At 40.5% G+C, this 12,893-nt stretch overlaps 2 protein-coding genes across 2 annotated transcripts in view; one reads left to right on the top strand and one right to left on the bottom strand.

The window, feature by feature from the left end:
• Window positions 1-12,893, bottom strand: part of FBXL13 (F-box and leucine rich repeat protein 13) — a 251,573-nt gene that overhangs the window by 110,168 nt on the left and 128,512 nt on the right. Inside the window, exons 10-11 of the mRNA XM_025873245.2 lie at window positions 5,684-5,736; window positions 1,986-2,086 (exon numbers count right to left, since the gene is read on the bottom strand). Coding sequence (XP_025729030.1) covers window positions 1,986-2,086; window positions 5,684-5,736 — 154 coding nt within the window. The remainder of the gene's footprint in view (window positions 1-1,985; window positions 2,087-5,683; window positions 5,737-12,893) is intronic.
• Window positions 1-12,893, top strand: part of LRRC17 (leucine rich repeat containing 17) — a 28,463-nt gene that overhangs the window by 7,749 nt on the left and 7,821 nt on the right. Inside the window, 1 exon segment of the mRNA XM_025873244.2 lies at window positions 8,467-9,375. Coding sequence (XP_025729029.1) covers window positions 8,604-9,375 — 772 coding nt within the window. The 5' untranslated portion in view covers window positions 8,467-8,603.

The following is a 12,893-nucleotide window of genomic DNA, read 5'->3' as shown; positions in this document are numbered from 1 at the left end:
CTATGAAATATGTGTATATATACACATACACATAGAAATTTTTTTCTCTAAAAGAAACTCTCTTGTTTTAAACATTCATGGATGATTTACTAGAATTAATTATATACACTAGTCCACCACGAAATCTCAATAAATTCCAAAAGGTAGAAATAATTCAGTCCACATTTCTTGACCACATTGTACAAAATGAGAAATTAAAACCAGAAGTTTAATCAAAGAAACTTCAACTACTTGGAATCAAAAATTCTCTTCTAAATAATTATTGGGTCAAAGAGAAAATCAAATATACAACAGTTTGTTTAGAAAATGAGAACAATACTTATGAAATCTTAGAAGCTTTGCCTAAATTCTTATTTTAGAGGTCATTTCATATTAAATCTTACAAATGAAAGAAATCAACTAAATCTTACAAATTAAAACCTTAAAAGATATTTGTACTGTACCCAAGTCCAAAAATGACCATTTAGAAAATATAATGAGAAATTAAAATCAGAAAGTATAGCATTCATAGCGACAATTGAAGAGATACCGCAAAGATTACCCATATGAATAAAACAAAATTTTGAGACATTTAATAAAACATTTGAAAAAAAATTTAGAATTAGACTATGTTCCTGATAAGACTAAAAATTATAAAAATATAAATTATTTCTTAAATTATTTTATCTTTAATTATTGGCGTACTGGTAAATATCTAACAACTGGCACTTTAAAAACATATATGCATATAAATGTGTATATGTTTACTATAAATTTGTACAATTTTACATTTACTATCTTAGAGATAGGGAATATGTATAACACACAACTTATAAATAATAATAAAATACACAATATTCTTTATTGTAAAGTCGATATAGTCAATAGATTCCGACACAATGCTTTCATGGACTTTTGCCAAACTTATAAATGCAGCTAGTAATTTTGTCTTCTTTGTGTTCAAAGGAAAAATAAAATTCTGTGACTCTGATGTACTTCTGTTTTCACCAAAAAATAAAAACAAAGTTCAAAAATATTGAGGAATGGGTATAGTTTCAATCTGAATATTTTCATTTACATTCATGAATAAGACAAAAGTGAAACAACAAAGATGTATGTGCAGACTTCACTTGTCCATCAGTGACATGAGTGACTTCTTTGCCGAATCAGGTAATAGTTTCCAAGTCCTGAAAGAATATTTCCTCAATCTTTTATGGTCTTTGCAATGTTGCAGCTATAAACATGATGCACTTTTTTAAAAAAAGATTTTATTTATCAGAGAGAGAGAGAGCATGAGTGGAGGGAGGGGCAGAGGGAGAAGGAGATGCAGACTCCCCACTGAGTAGGGAGCCCAAGGGACACAGGCTCGATCCCAGGACCCTGGGATCATGACGTGAGCTGAAGGCAGAATTTGAATATTCTGTCAACGTTTGGTGATGCCCTATATTCTTCTGTCCCTTCTCTTCCAAAGAAGCACTAGCTGAGGAAAAGCAACATTTGTGTTCAGGTTTGTCAACAGTCCACAGATCAAAAAACAACAAGTACCAGGTTTCCTGGAGGTGGTAGAGGTACCTGCAGGTGACCAGAGCATGGCAAGAGGGAATGTGGGCCTGCAGTGCTCGAGGTCCAAGGAGGGAAGACACTGGTGTTCCATTGTTGAGAAGTCCAGACGTGGGACTAGAATTTAGGAGCCAGGCTCCATTGCCCAGGAAGGAGGACCAGAAAGAGGCAGAGCCTAATTCAAGCTCCTGGGCACTTTGCTCCAAGAGTGACACAAAAACGCTGGCCAAGCAGAGGACCCGTTATTTAAGTTGGACCCCCCCGCCCCGGCCCCGGGGAGGGAGAGAATAGGCACCAGCTTGGGGACGTGAAAGCGGGTGTGCAGTTACCACCATCGTGGTGCCACACTGACGGAGGGGGTGTTGGCAGAAGGGGAATGCGGGAGCAAGCCAGAGCCTTGAGGGGCGGAACTGTTTCCAGGGTAATACAGATACCACAAGCCTTACCTGGGCAGGATTCGCATCGTCCTATTGGTGATGGTGGTGTTGGATAGATTGAGGTACAGGACTCCAGGGCAGCCCTCGGAGATGTATCTCATTGATTCATCCTGCATGAAAACAGAGGGGAGAATCTTAGCACAGTCTAGCAGGCTTTGTAATTTCCCCATTATCTCTCTCCCAGAAAGTATATGCAAGCCTTGGTCTCTTCATATTCTTGGTTATTAGTTGTAAATCAAATTAAACAGAAGGTGACGGTTTTGTTTGAAGCTTCACTACTCTCTCGCCTGCCCTTTCTTTGGAAATAAAGTCCCATTCCATCACAGTGACACTTTGTTAAAATTTGAACCCTTGCAAGTTCAACGCTGACAGGAAATTTGAGTTCAAGTGTCAAAGTGTCAACCACTCCTGACTCTTCAGATGCATGAAAGTGATTAAAACCTGATCTATTTTAAAACTTGCTAAAATCATTCTGAAAGACAGGAATAGTAAAAGTGAGTCCATTTTTATACATATATATTTATAGAAGTGTGTGTGTGTAATTAAGTTTCTGTGGTCCTATAGTGAATATACTAAAACAGCTAAACAGAGTCTCACCAAATTTACTTGAAATGGTCTGAAGCAAAAGAAAAAAAAACAAGGTAAGTACATTTGAACATGAAGTTCAGTGTTGAGGGTGTTGTGGGTGAGACTCTCCAAGATTCAAGCAGCCCTCCCCCAGAGCTGACACTGAGGTGCAAGAAAACAGAGCGACTATGTCTTGAAAGAGACAGGAAAACAAATAGTCATTTCAAGCCTGAGCCCTAAATTGACATTTACAAGACCAAATGAATTGCAAGCTTTGATTGTGGTGGAGCTGCTTCTTATATGGGTAACTGCTTGTAAAATGCTCTAGTATGAGTAAGTAGCAGCAGGTTTTTATTTATTTAATGATGGTGGATGAGTCTCCCCAGGAACACCGACAGGTCAGCTAGTTTTAAATATTTGTGGCACATCGGTCCTAGAAAGAATAGGCCATTGCTGGAAGAAGTAAACTGTCCCTTGCCTAGGGAATATGGTTTGGGAAAGAATTCTGCATGTTCAATATGGCCACCTCCAACACCACGAAGGATGGCAAAGGTTTATTTTCAGTAGGATCATCAATGTTTAGCATTCCACTCCTAGCTATTCCTCGGAGTCATGGGTAATACAATAACAAATTCCTGCAGTTCTGCTATAGGAAATGCTCTGTGTGCCGATGCTGCATGAGTGCAAGTGCAGGGATTCAATAAGCACTGTATTCTTGCCACTGCATTCAAGCTGCCAGCAATTTTTCTACATATTCCACCACTAAAGGATAGCGAGCTGGCTAATACACCCTCAGGGAGGTAGCCACAGAGAAGATGAAAATGTGGGGCCAGGAAGAGGAAGATGAAGTATGTTTTATGTACCAAAGAGGAAGCTCATTTTTCCTTTAAGATAAGGAAGCAAACCATTCACTGCATTTTCCTGTCTGGAGGAGCTTGGACATCCAAGAAACTTCAGACGAATCCCATTCTCAGCATTTAAAGGAGCTCAAGGTTCAACTCCCAGAGGCGTGAACACATAAATGCAAACACTGTTTGAGTATCTTCATTGCAAAATGGTTTCTGAATTGGTCCACAATGCACCCAAATCTTTCTGAATGTAATATATTCATAAGGCAAGCTTCTTAGAAATAAAGCTTTTTGAATGAATGTTACTCAACTCGTTAAATGTAAACCTGTCTCCCAGTCTATGCTTCAAAGGGAAAAACAATAGTAAAGTGTGGCTGTATAATATTATCAGCCCTGTCTAGTATTAGACTCCAAAATTGGAAAAGACTTTGATATTCACAAATTCAATGCAGATGGCATTTGTTTCCTATTAGAGAGCCAAATTTAAAGACTGTGATCTGTTATTGAAGTGTAGAACTGAAGCTCCCTGAGGGCAGGAACTGAAACTTGATTCATTTTCAGTTCCCTCTAACACCTATATTTTATAGCATATAAATTCCCTATATATCTTTTTATATAAAGATAAATATATCTTTAATGTATTAGGTACTAAAAATATCCACAGAATGAAACAGAAGTTTGAAAGAAAGAACCAGAAGGACGTCGCTGGGAGGTGTGGATGTCATGCTGGAGTTGCTGCTGAATGAAGAGCATGACAAAATCAGGCTCTTCTGTTTTCACCCTACTTCTCTTACTGTTTCTTCTTTTTTTTATTTAAGATTTTATTTATTTATTTATTTGAGAGAGAGAGATAGCAAGAGAGGGCAGAATCAGGTAGGAGAGAGAGAGGCAGACTCCCCAATGAGCAGGGAACCTGATACAAGGCACGATCCTAGGACCCCGGGATCATGACCTGGGCCAAAGGCCAATGCTTAACCAACTGAGCCACCCAGGCGCCCCCTCTTACTGTTTTTTCTTAAGATTCTTTGCTATCTCTTCTCCTCTACCTACTTTTAAAAGTCAGCAATCCCCAAGGTTCAATCCTAAGTTCTTTTCTCATACCTTCTTTCTCTCTCTAGGTTGATCATATTCACTTTTGTGATGTAATTAAGAATACAAAAATGTCAACCCAAGATGGAATCTCAAGTTCTATGCCATGCTCTCCATTACCTACTCAGTATCTCCATACAATTTCATTCATTCTTAATGTTGTAGACTATTTACTATGCCAATATCTGTGCTGTGTGCTAGGACTACCACAGAAAATAAGACACATCTCCTGCCCTTTGAGCCTCTTGGGCTAGTGGAGGAGGCAGAAATGCTCTGATGAGGGCTACTTGTTATAGGGACCCAGAGGAGCAGCAACAAACCCAGCCCTGGGGGACAGGGATGTCTTGGTAAAGGAGGTGGTACCTAAAGTAAGCCTTAAAGCCTGACAAAGAGGAAAGCAACACCTGAGGACAAAGCAAAAGGGCATTCCATGCAAAGAGCACAGTCCGAGCAGAAGCAAAACAAGCAAGGAGCAGCTTGGCTCATGCAGCAAAGAAAGTGTAGCAGTGTATGGTTGCTGAAACTTAAATGTGTGTGCAGGAATTGGAGCAAGAAGAGGCTGGGAAAGGAGGCAGAGGCAAGACCACCGAGGGTCTCCCAAGGCATAGTGATGCTAAAGAGCTTTGACTTTATCGAATAGTGTAGATGACACACGAATGTGTGTATAAATGATGGAAAATGGCAGTGAAATGATCAGATCTGCCTCTTAGAAAGTGTACGTGCTCACGGGGGAAGACAGATTGGAAGTAAAAGAAAAGCCTGACCAGGGTAAAAAAACCTGACAGGGACCGGGAAGGAGTTGCCCAGGGTAATATGTTCATTTCTGTCTCCATTGGCACACAATTGGTAGCCATGAAGACCACTAAAATGAGCCTATTGTCTTTACTGGGACCCAATTTTTTTTCTGTCTCATACACACATGGCCCTAAATATAAATACATTCATTTTTGTGTAATTGTTGAATAGTTTCCACTTTCCAGAGACTCCAACCTTGGGCATATAGCTACAGGATTAATAATAGCATTATACAAATGGGATAAAACTTCTTGCCAATGTTTAACATAATTTGCTTTTTTACACATTTGATCCTAAATAGGCACACAGGCATGTATTTTGGCAAAATCTCTGTGTATTGGCACTGCAATATAGCAAGTCTGAATCTGTATAAATAAGAGTCAAATTTTTAAAGCTTCATATACTCACTGTTAGTGTTGGGCAGTCAGAGACATTCAGCTCTTGCAGATTTCTACAGAGGCCTAAACCGAACAAGTTAAACATCACTAAACAACATAGCGCAAATGTTTAAACTTAAAATTTTCCTTCCTACGTTCAGTGCAGTGTATTCATTAGAAAACAAACAAAACCCTTGGCAAGTAATTTGTTCTAAGTATATGGCTCCTTTTCCCAGCAAACCAATTTCTTATGGCTTTAAAATTAAAATATATACACATGTTTATTATCATCTGAGGATTACAGAAGAAAGGGGAAAAAAGGAGAATACTACTTTGGGGAAAAAAAGCATATACTTAGAGCTTTTAGCTGGGAAGAAAACCAACCTGCTTTTTTCATGGCATGACTTTTTTGGGTTTTGTTTTACCATTTTATTGTAAAAATTTTCAAACAGGAAAGTTGAAAGACTTGAAGAATGGTACGACACATATACCTGCTACCTAGATTCTATTTATATTCCACTGTCTTTGCATCTATACATCCATCTTTCTATCTATCCTTCAATCCGTCTTATTTTTTATGCACTTTAAAGTAAGTTGCAGACATCAGCACATGTCCCCCTCATACGTCAGCATGGATATTAGAAATAATTCAGCATGTATAATAATTAATAAAATATTTCTGATTTTTTAAAAGATTTTATTTATTCATTTGACACAGAGAGAGACAGCAAGAGAGGGAACACAAGCAGGGGGAGTGGGAGAGGGAGAAGCAAGCTTCCCACGGAGCAAGGAGCCCGATGCAGGGCTCGATCCCAGGACCCTGGGATCATGACCTGAGCCGAAGGCAGACGCTTAACGACTGAGCCACCCAGGCGCCCCTATGATTTGTTTAAATGAGATTACATACAGTTTACAATGAATTGCAGACAGAGGAGTGGAGGATCAGAAAGGCCAAGTGCCTGACTAACTCTGGGACCAGAAGCAACTGCACAGCTGATGGTCTCACAGGGAAGATGACACATGTACACAAAGATCTGGATAGCAGAGTGTTACCCAGTCCACACTCCAGGTCTAGACCGACAGGAAGTAAAACTCCAAATCTGAGACAGAAAAGAAATATCTAGGGTAGAGGACACAAAACAGTAAAGGGGAGGAATGCGTGAGGCAAAGAGGGGGAAGTCATTCGAGGTGGGGGAGACGCCCATCAAACAGGAAGACTCCAGGAAAGGGGTGATCCTGGCATTCACACTGCTACAATGAATAGAAAACATATCTGCTGCTCATAACCACTTAGCCCCACAATAATAACAACAGAAATGTTATTAATTATAACCGATTGTGAACATTTCTTCATTTGCCAAGAACAGTGTCCTAAGTAATAAATGCAAACCAAAATCACTTTCAGAATTTAAAAATGAAAATAATTCTTTACAATGTGCAGATCTTAGAAGTCATCAGTAATACCTGTTAAGGAAGAAAATAGATTCTGAAAACAATGTAATAACTAAACTGATATTAATATTTTTATAGAATAGTTACGTGAGAGTAAGTAATTCATGCATTCAACAAGTATTTATCAAGAAACCGCTATATGTCAGAAACTCTACAGGTGCCAAAAATACAGCAGTGAACAAAAAAGATGAAAAACCCTGCCCTTGGGCAGTTCCCATCCTAGATGGGGGAGACTGACGGTAAACAAAAGAAGTAAAATATCTACTTTGACAGATCGTGATAAGTACTATGGAGAAAAATATAAAAAAGGGAGTAGAGAGTGGCTAGCAAGTGGAAAAGGTGCCACTTTAAATAGAGTGCTCAGAGAAGGCTTTGCTGAGGTGACATCTGAGCCAAGATATGCAAGACTTGACAAGGACAGGGCAGTATACTTTGAGCATTTCTGGATCTCACATTCAATGTGGCTGATTAACTGGGAGACAGTCCAGGAAAGAAAAAAAATAAGCTGGGGAAGACAGCCATGAAGACCTACTCTTTTTTTTGTTTGTTTGTTTGTTTGCTTGTCTCAAGGCTGTAAGAAGAATCCCTTTAATGTCTTGAATCCAATGTGCTGTTACATTACATGTTTCAGTTTTCCTGATGCTAAGCCCTAACACTGTGGAGTACTTCCCCGGGACCTGGCGCTGATGAGTGTCTTCTGCGCATGAGCCTGTTTCATTGTCCCAACAACACTACACGGTATCCTCAGCCCCATTTTACAGATACTGAAGATGAGGTTAAATAACTAGCTTGAGGTCACATAGTTGTTTTTTTGTTTGTTTAGATTTTATTTATTTATTTGTCAGAGAGAGAGAGCGTGTGTGTTTGTGTGTGTGTGTGTGTGTGTGTGTGTGTGTGTGTGTGTGTGTACAAGCAGGGGGAGCTGCAGGCAGAGGGAGAGGCGGACTTCCTGCTGAGCAAGGGGCAGGATGTGGGGCTCGATCCCAGGACCCTGGGAACATGACCTGAGCCGTAGGCGGACGCTTCACTGCCTGAACCACCCAGGTGCCCCATGAGGTCACATAGTTAAGCAAGTAGGAGAGCCTTCATTCCAACTCAGGGCCCAAACGTTTAGCCACCAAACCAGGCAGGTGGGAGGGTGCACTACACCACCGTTCAGAACGTGCCTTTATTAATTGCAGTGTCTTTGCGTAAAAAAAACTTATTAAATATCCAATCATACAACTGAAACTAACATAATGTTATATGTCAATTATACTACAATAAAATATATATATAAAGAAAATGAATTTTTTTAAAGCTGCAGTGAATAACACAATGCTCACAATGGTTCTTCATATCTTTTTCTCTCTTGCAACCTAGAGACTCCCCTCGTGCCTCAGCTGGGTCTCATCGTTCCTGAACTGCATTAGTTAAGATTACCCAAACTTGGATTTCAGAGGAATATTTTCATTGTTCCGTCTGTCACACCAAGTAATTGGGACCAGCTGGATGTCAGGATGCGCGTGGTTACCGTGGTAATTCTGCTCTTCTTTTGTGAAGCCGCTGAGCTCCGCAAGGCAAGCCTGGGGGGCCCGAGAGGCAGAGCGAATCATGGCAGGGCGGGCGGGAGCAGGAGAGGCTCCAACCCGGTCAAACGCTACGCACCAGGCCTCCCCTGCGAAGTCTACACGTATCTTTACGAGAAATACTTAGATTGCCAGGAAAGAAAACTAGTTTACGTGCTGCCTGACTGGCCTCAGGATTTGCTGCACATGTTGTTAGCAAGAAACAAGATCCGCATATTGAAGAACAAGATGTTTTCCAAGTTTAAAAGGCTGAAGAGCCTGGATCTGCAACAGAATGAGATCTCCAAAATTGAGAGCGAGGCTTTCTTTGGTTTAAATAAACTGACCACTCTCCTCCTGCAGCACAACCAAATCAAAGTCTTGACGGAGGAAGTGTTCATTTATACGCCTCTCCTGAGGTACCTGCGTCTTTATGACAACCCCTGGCACTGTACATGTGAGATGGAAACGCTTGTTTCCATGTTGCGAATTCCAAGAAACCGGAATTTGGGGAACTACGCCAAGTGTGAAAGTCCCCAAGAACTGAAAAACAAAAAACTGCGGCAGATAAAATCTGAACAGTTATGCAATGAAGAAGAAAGCAAACAGTTAGACCCGAGACCCCAAGTATCCGGGAGACCCCCTGTCATCAAGCCGGAGGTGGACTCCTCTCTTTGCTACAATTACGTGTTTCCCATACAAACGCTGGACTGCAAACGGAAAGGTTTGTAAGCTTCTTAGTTTTTCCTTTTCATGGATGATTAAAAATGCTCTTTGAATCTGAGAACCCTCCCTCCACTCCACCATGCCTTGGGATTCCTGGTGTCAGTTCCACCAGAGGTCTTTCCCCAGTGACAATGGAATTTACTCCAAGCTTTTCTAGGGTTCAGACTCAACATGGTTGGTGATTTGGGGGGACAGTAGAGGAGGCCACGTGGGAGGTAGTGACCTTGTGTCCGTGCTGCTAAGAATCTGGTCTCAAGGCTTTAATAAATGCTTGCTAATATCCTGTATCTTCATTGTTCCCAAACTAAAACCTAAAAATATTGAAAGAACTAAGTTGAAAGTAGTTAATCCAAGAAATCTGAGGCTAAGGAAATCTTTCCAGAATATTACCTACTTCCTAAAAAAAATCATTGCTGAGTTTTACAGCCCACAGAGTCTTGGTCTGACACTGAGCAGGGTCTGCACATGCAGGATTAATTCGCGAAATAAGAAAATGGGAAATTTTAGCAATGCTCTTGACGGGTTAGTGAAGACGTTCTTGAAGTGTGGTCTGGGAACTGCTAATCTACCCTAGGATAACCTGCCATAGGACAGTTTCTGTTTCTTTCTTTCTTTCTTTCTTTTTTAAGATTTTATTTATTTATTTGACAGAGAGAGATATAGCAAGAGAGGGAACACAAGCAGGGGGAGCGGGAGAGGGAGAAGCAGGCTTCCCGCCGAGCAGGGAGCCCGACACAGGACTCAATCCCAGGACCCTGGGAACAGGGCCTGAGCCAAAGGCAGACGCTTAACGACTGAGCCACCCAGGTGCCCTGGACAGTGTCTGTTTCATTTCTGGCATGGATTAATGACTTATTCACACTATTCAACTAAAGCTAGATGTCATCGGGTTAGGGTCATATCAGAACATGGTGTCATTCCTTCCACTTAGTTTAGGAGGTTTTGCTTTGTTTTGTTTCTTTAAGAACAAAAAGAGAAGGTTAAGAGCAACACAGAAACTCGGGCTCCTTTCAGGGGAACCACAGGCAGGAATTTGTTGACGCTGAAGAAGCAGGCAACCTGAACCAGGAGAAAATCTGTTCATTTATCAGCAAGGAAGTGCTCAAGCCTTGCCCTCCTTCTCAGACTCCAGAGAGGCACCTTGTTAGAGCACACCAAGGCCTTGGGACATGGAAAGGGGTGCTTGCTACAGCACTCTGTGAAATGTATATCATCTGCTGCCATAGGAGAACAATTATGGCATCATAACCAGGGAGATGCCCTTCCAGGATCCTCTGAGTTTGAGAGAAAGTGCTCACTCATAGAACACCTACTGTTCTCCAGGTACTCCACACACATGCTGTCCACAGCTTCCAGGAAAGTAGTAGGATCCCCATTTACAGTTGGGAAAAATGAAGCTTAGGGAGGTTCAGTCATTTGGTTGAGGTCTCGCAGGTAAGCAGCAAAGCGAAGATTGGAACCTTGGTCTGCCTGATCCTGCCATCTTCCTTAATCTGATCATGTTGCAACAAAAAGCTGCCTCAACAATAGAAGCATAAAGAATTCCAGAAAAGTCAGTTTATGCCATTTCTCTGCAGTCAGATTGGGTAGAATTTCCCTGATGTTGTTACAGTGAGTACTTAGTGTTCCATGCTGAAAAGCATGTGCTACTAGGAGTGACTTTGTGATGCTTAGATTAAAAACTTAATTAAAAAAAACTAATACCAGAGTTGCTAATCCTAGACTTGGGTTAGAAAAATTACTTGATAGGGGCACCTGGGTGGCTCAGTTGTTAAGCGTCTGCCTTCGGCTCAGGTCATGATCCCGGGGTCCTGGGATCGAGCCCCACATCAGGCTCCCTGCTCGGTGGGAAGCCTGCTTCTCCCTCTCCCACTCCCCCTGCTTGTGTTCCTTCTCTTTACTGTGTCTCTCTCTGTCAAATAAATAAATAAAATCTTAAAAAAAATTACTTGATATAGCCGAGGCTCTCTCCTCAAGCTAAAATTAATTTGCACTTCCTACAACAGGTGATAAAGAGAAAATACGTATAGTTAGGTTCATTGATTATCTGAGAAAAATGCCACCAACACAAAATTGAAGACTTCTACAGCTAGATTACACTATAATTTAAGAATAGATAACGTGGAGGCACCTGGGTGGCTCAGTCGGTTAGGCATTGACTCTCGATCTTAGGGTTGTGAATTCAAGCCCTGGGTTGTGAGTTCAAGCCCCGTGTTGGGCTCCACGCTGGGTGTGGAGCCTACTTTAAAAAAAATAAAAAGAACAACAAAAAAATAACGTGAAGGGAAATAGCTTCCATTTTTACTGCTGTACTGCTCTTGGTCTATTTCCCTCCACAATGAACCTATTTCTGCCTTTGTCTTATTTTCCACGATATTTTTGTCCCATTTTCTTTTGGCAAACGTCAACTTATAAAAACAGATACACTTTTTATTTTTTTCTTTCCTCAACTTATTGTTATCTAAACACAGCCTTCCAGATATGTCCCATAAATTTGGGATGCAGACAGTGCCCCTTGTTTTAAAATACACATATTATTTACTGGAAACAATGTAAAGTTTCATGGCATACATACTTTATATATATAATAATACTGGCTCATCCATGAAAGGACAACTCAAGTTCCTCCAAACATTAATGACTGCATAAATCAGAGCATAGACCTTTTAGATTACAAAATGAAGGGTAGTTTTGTCTTTTAATATCAATATAAATTGCTTTCACTATGGTTGATATAAATCTATTGATTCAGTTGATTGTTTATTTTTCATCATGGGGGATTGTTGATTCCCATAAGTTTAAAGACAATGGTGTTGTCTCTTAAACCTCCTGTACTCCCAGGTACTGCCTGGCACAGGGCCATGTGCTTTAGACGGATGATAATAACTGAGCTGCTTTCTTTGTTCTTGCAAAAGCAATAATTTAAGCAACCTTTAAAAATAAAAATACATAGAATTAAAAATCATGGCTAGAATTCAAGTATGACAATCTGAATTTAATTTACTGTCATTTTCCTTATTCCATTCCATAAATAGATACCAAATGTCAAATATGAAGAATCCCTGCCAAAGTGTAGTAATACTTTTGCTTATGTTCCACGTGTTAGATACTATGTAGAATCTAAAGAAGTCTAAAACATGCTAGCAAGAGTAGAACTAGCAGTGGTATTAATTAGCTGTCAACTAAATGCTCCGTGTGCCTAAGACATGGTAGTTTACATGCATTATGTAATTTACTCCTCATAACCTTCAAAGAGCACTACTATTAGCCTCATAAAGGTGGAAACAGAAGCTAAGTTGCCCTTCTAAAGTCACACAGGCAGTCCCCAAGCCATTGACCACCATGCAATGTCATTTCTTCCTTCAAGATTCTAGGTACATCTATTCACCAAGAAAAATATAGAAAAGCTTTCTGGCTGCTTTCTCCCAGTACTGACTCTCCTCTTAGGCTCTGTACAATATACCATGTACAGGAAGCACACAGGAAACTCAAATATAGATTCCCCTAACTCAGGAG

This window comes from Callorhinus ursinus, unplaced genomic scaffold (assembly GCF_003265705.2).
Source record: "Callorhinus ursinus isolate GAN/ISIS: 27379988/994484 unplaced genomic scaffold, GSC_fseal_2.0 scaffold12, whole genome shotgun sequence".
NCBI lineage: Eukaryota > Metazoa > Chordata > Mammalia > Carnivora > Otariidae > Callorhinus > Callorhinus ursinus.
This window is presented reverse-complemented; position numbering and strand designations above follow the sequence as displayed.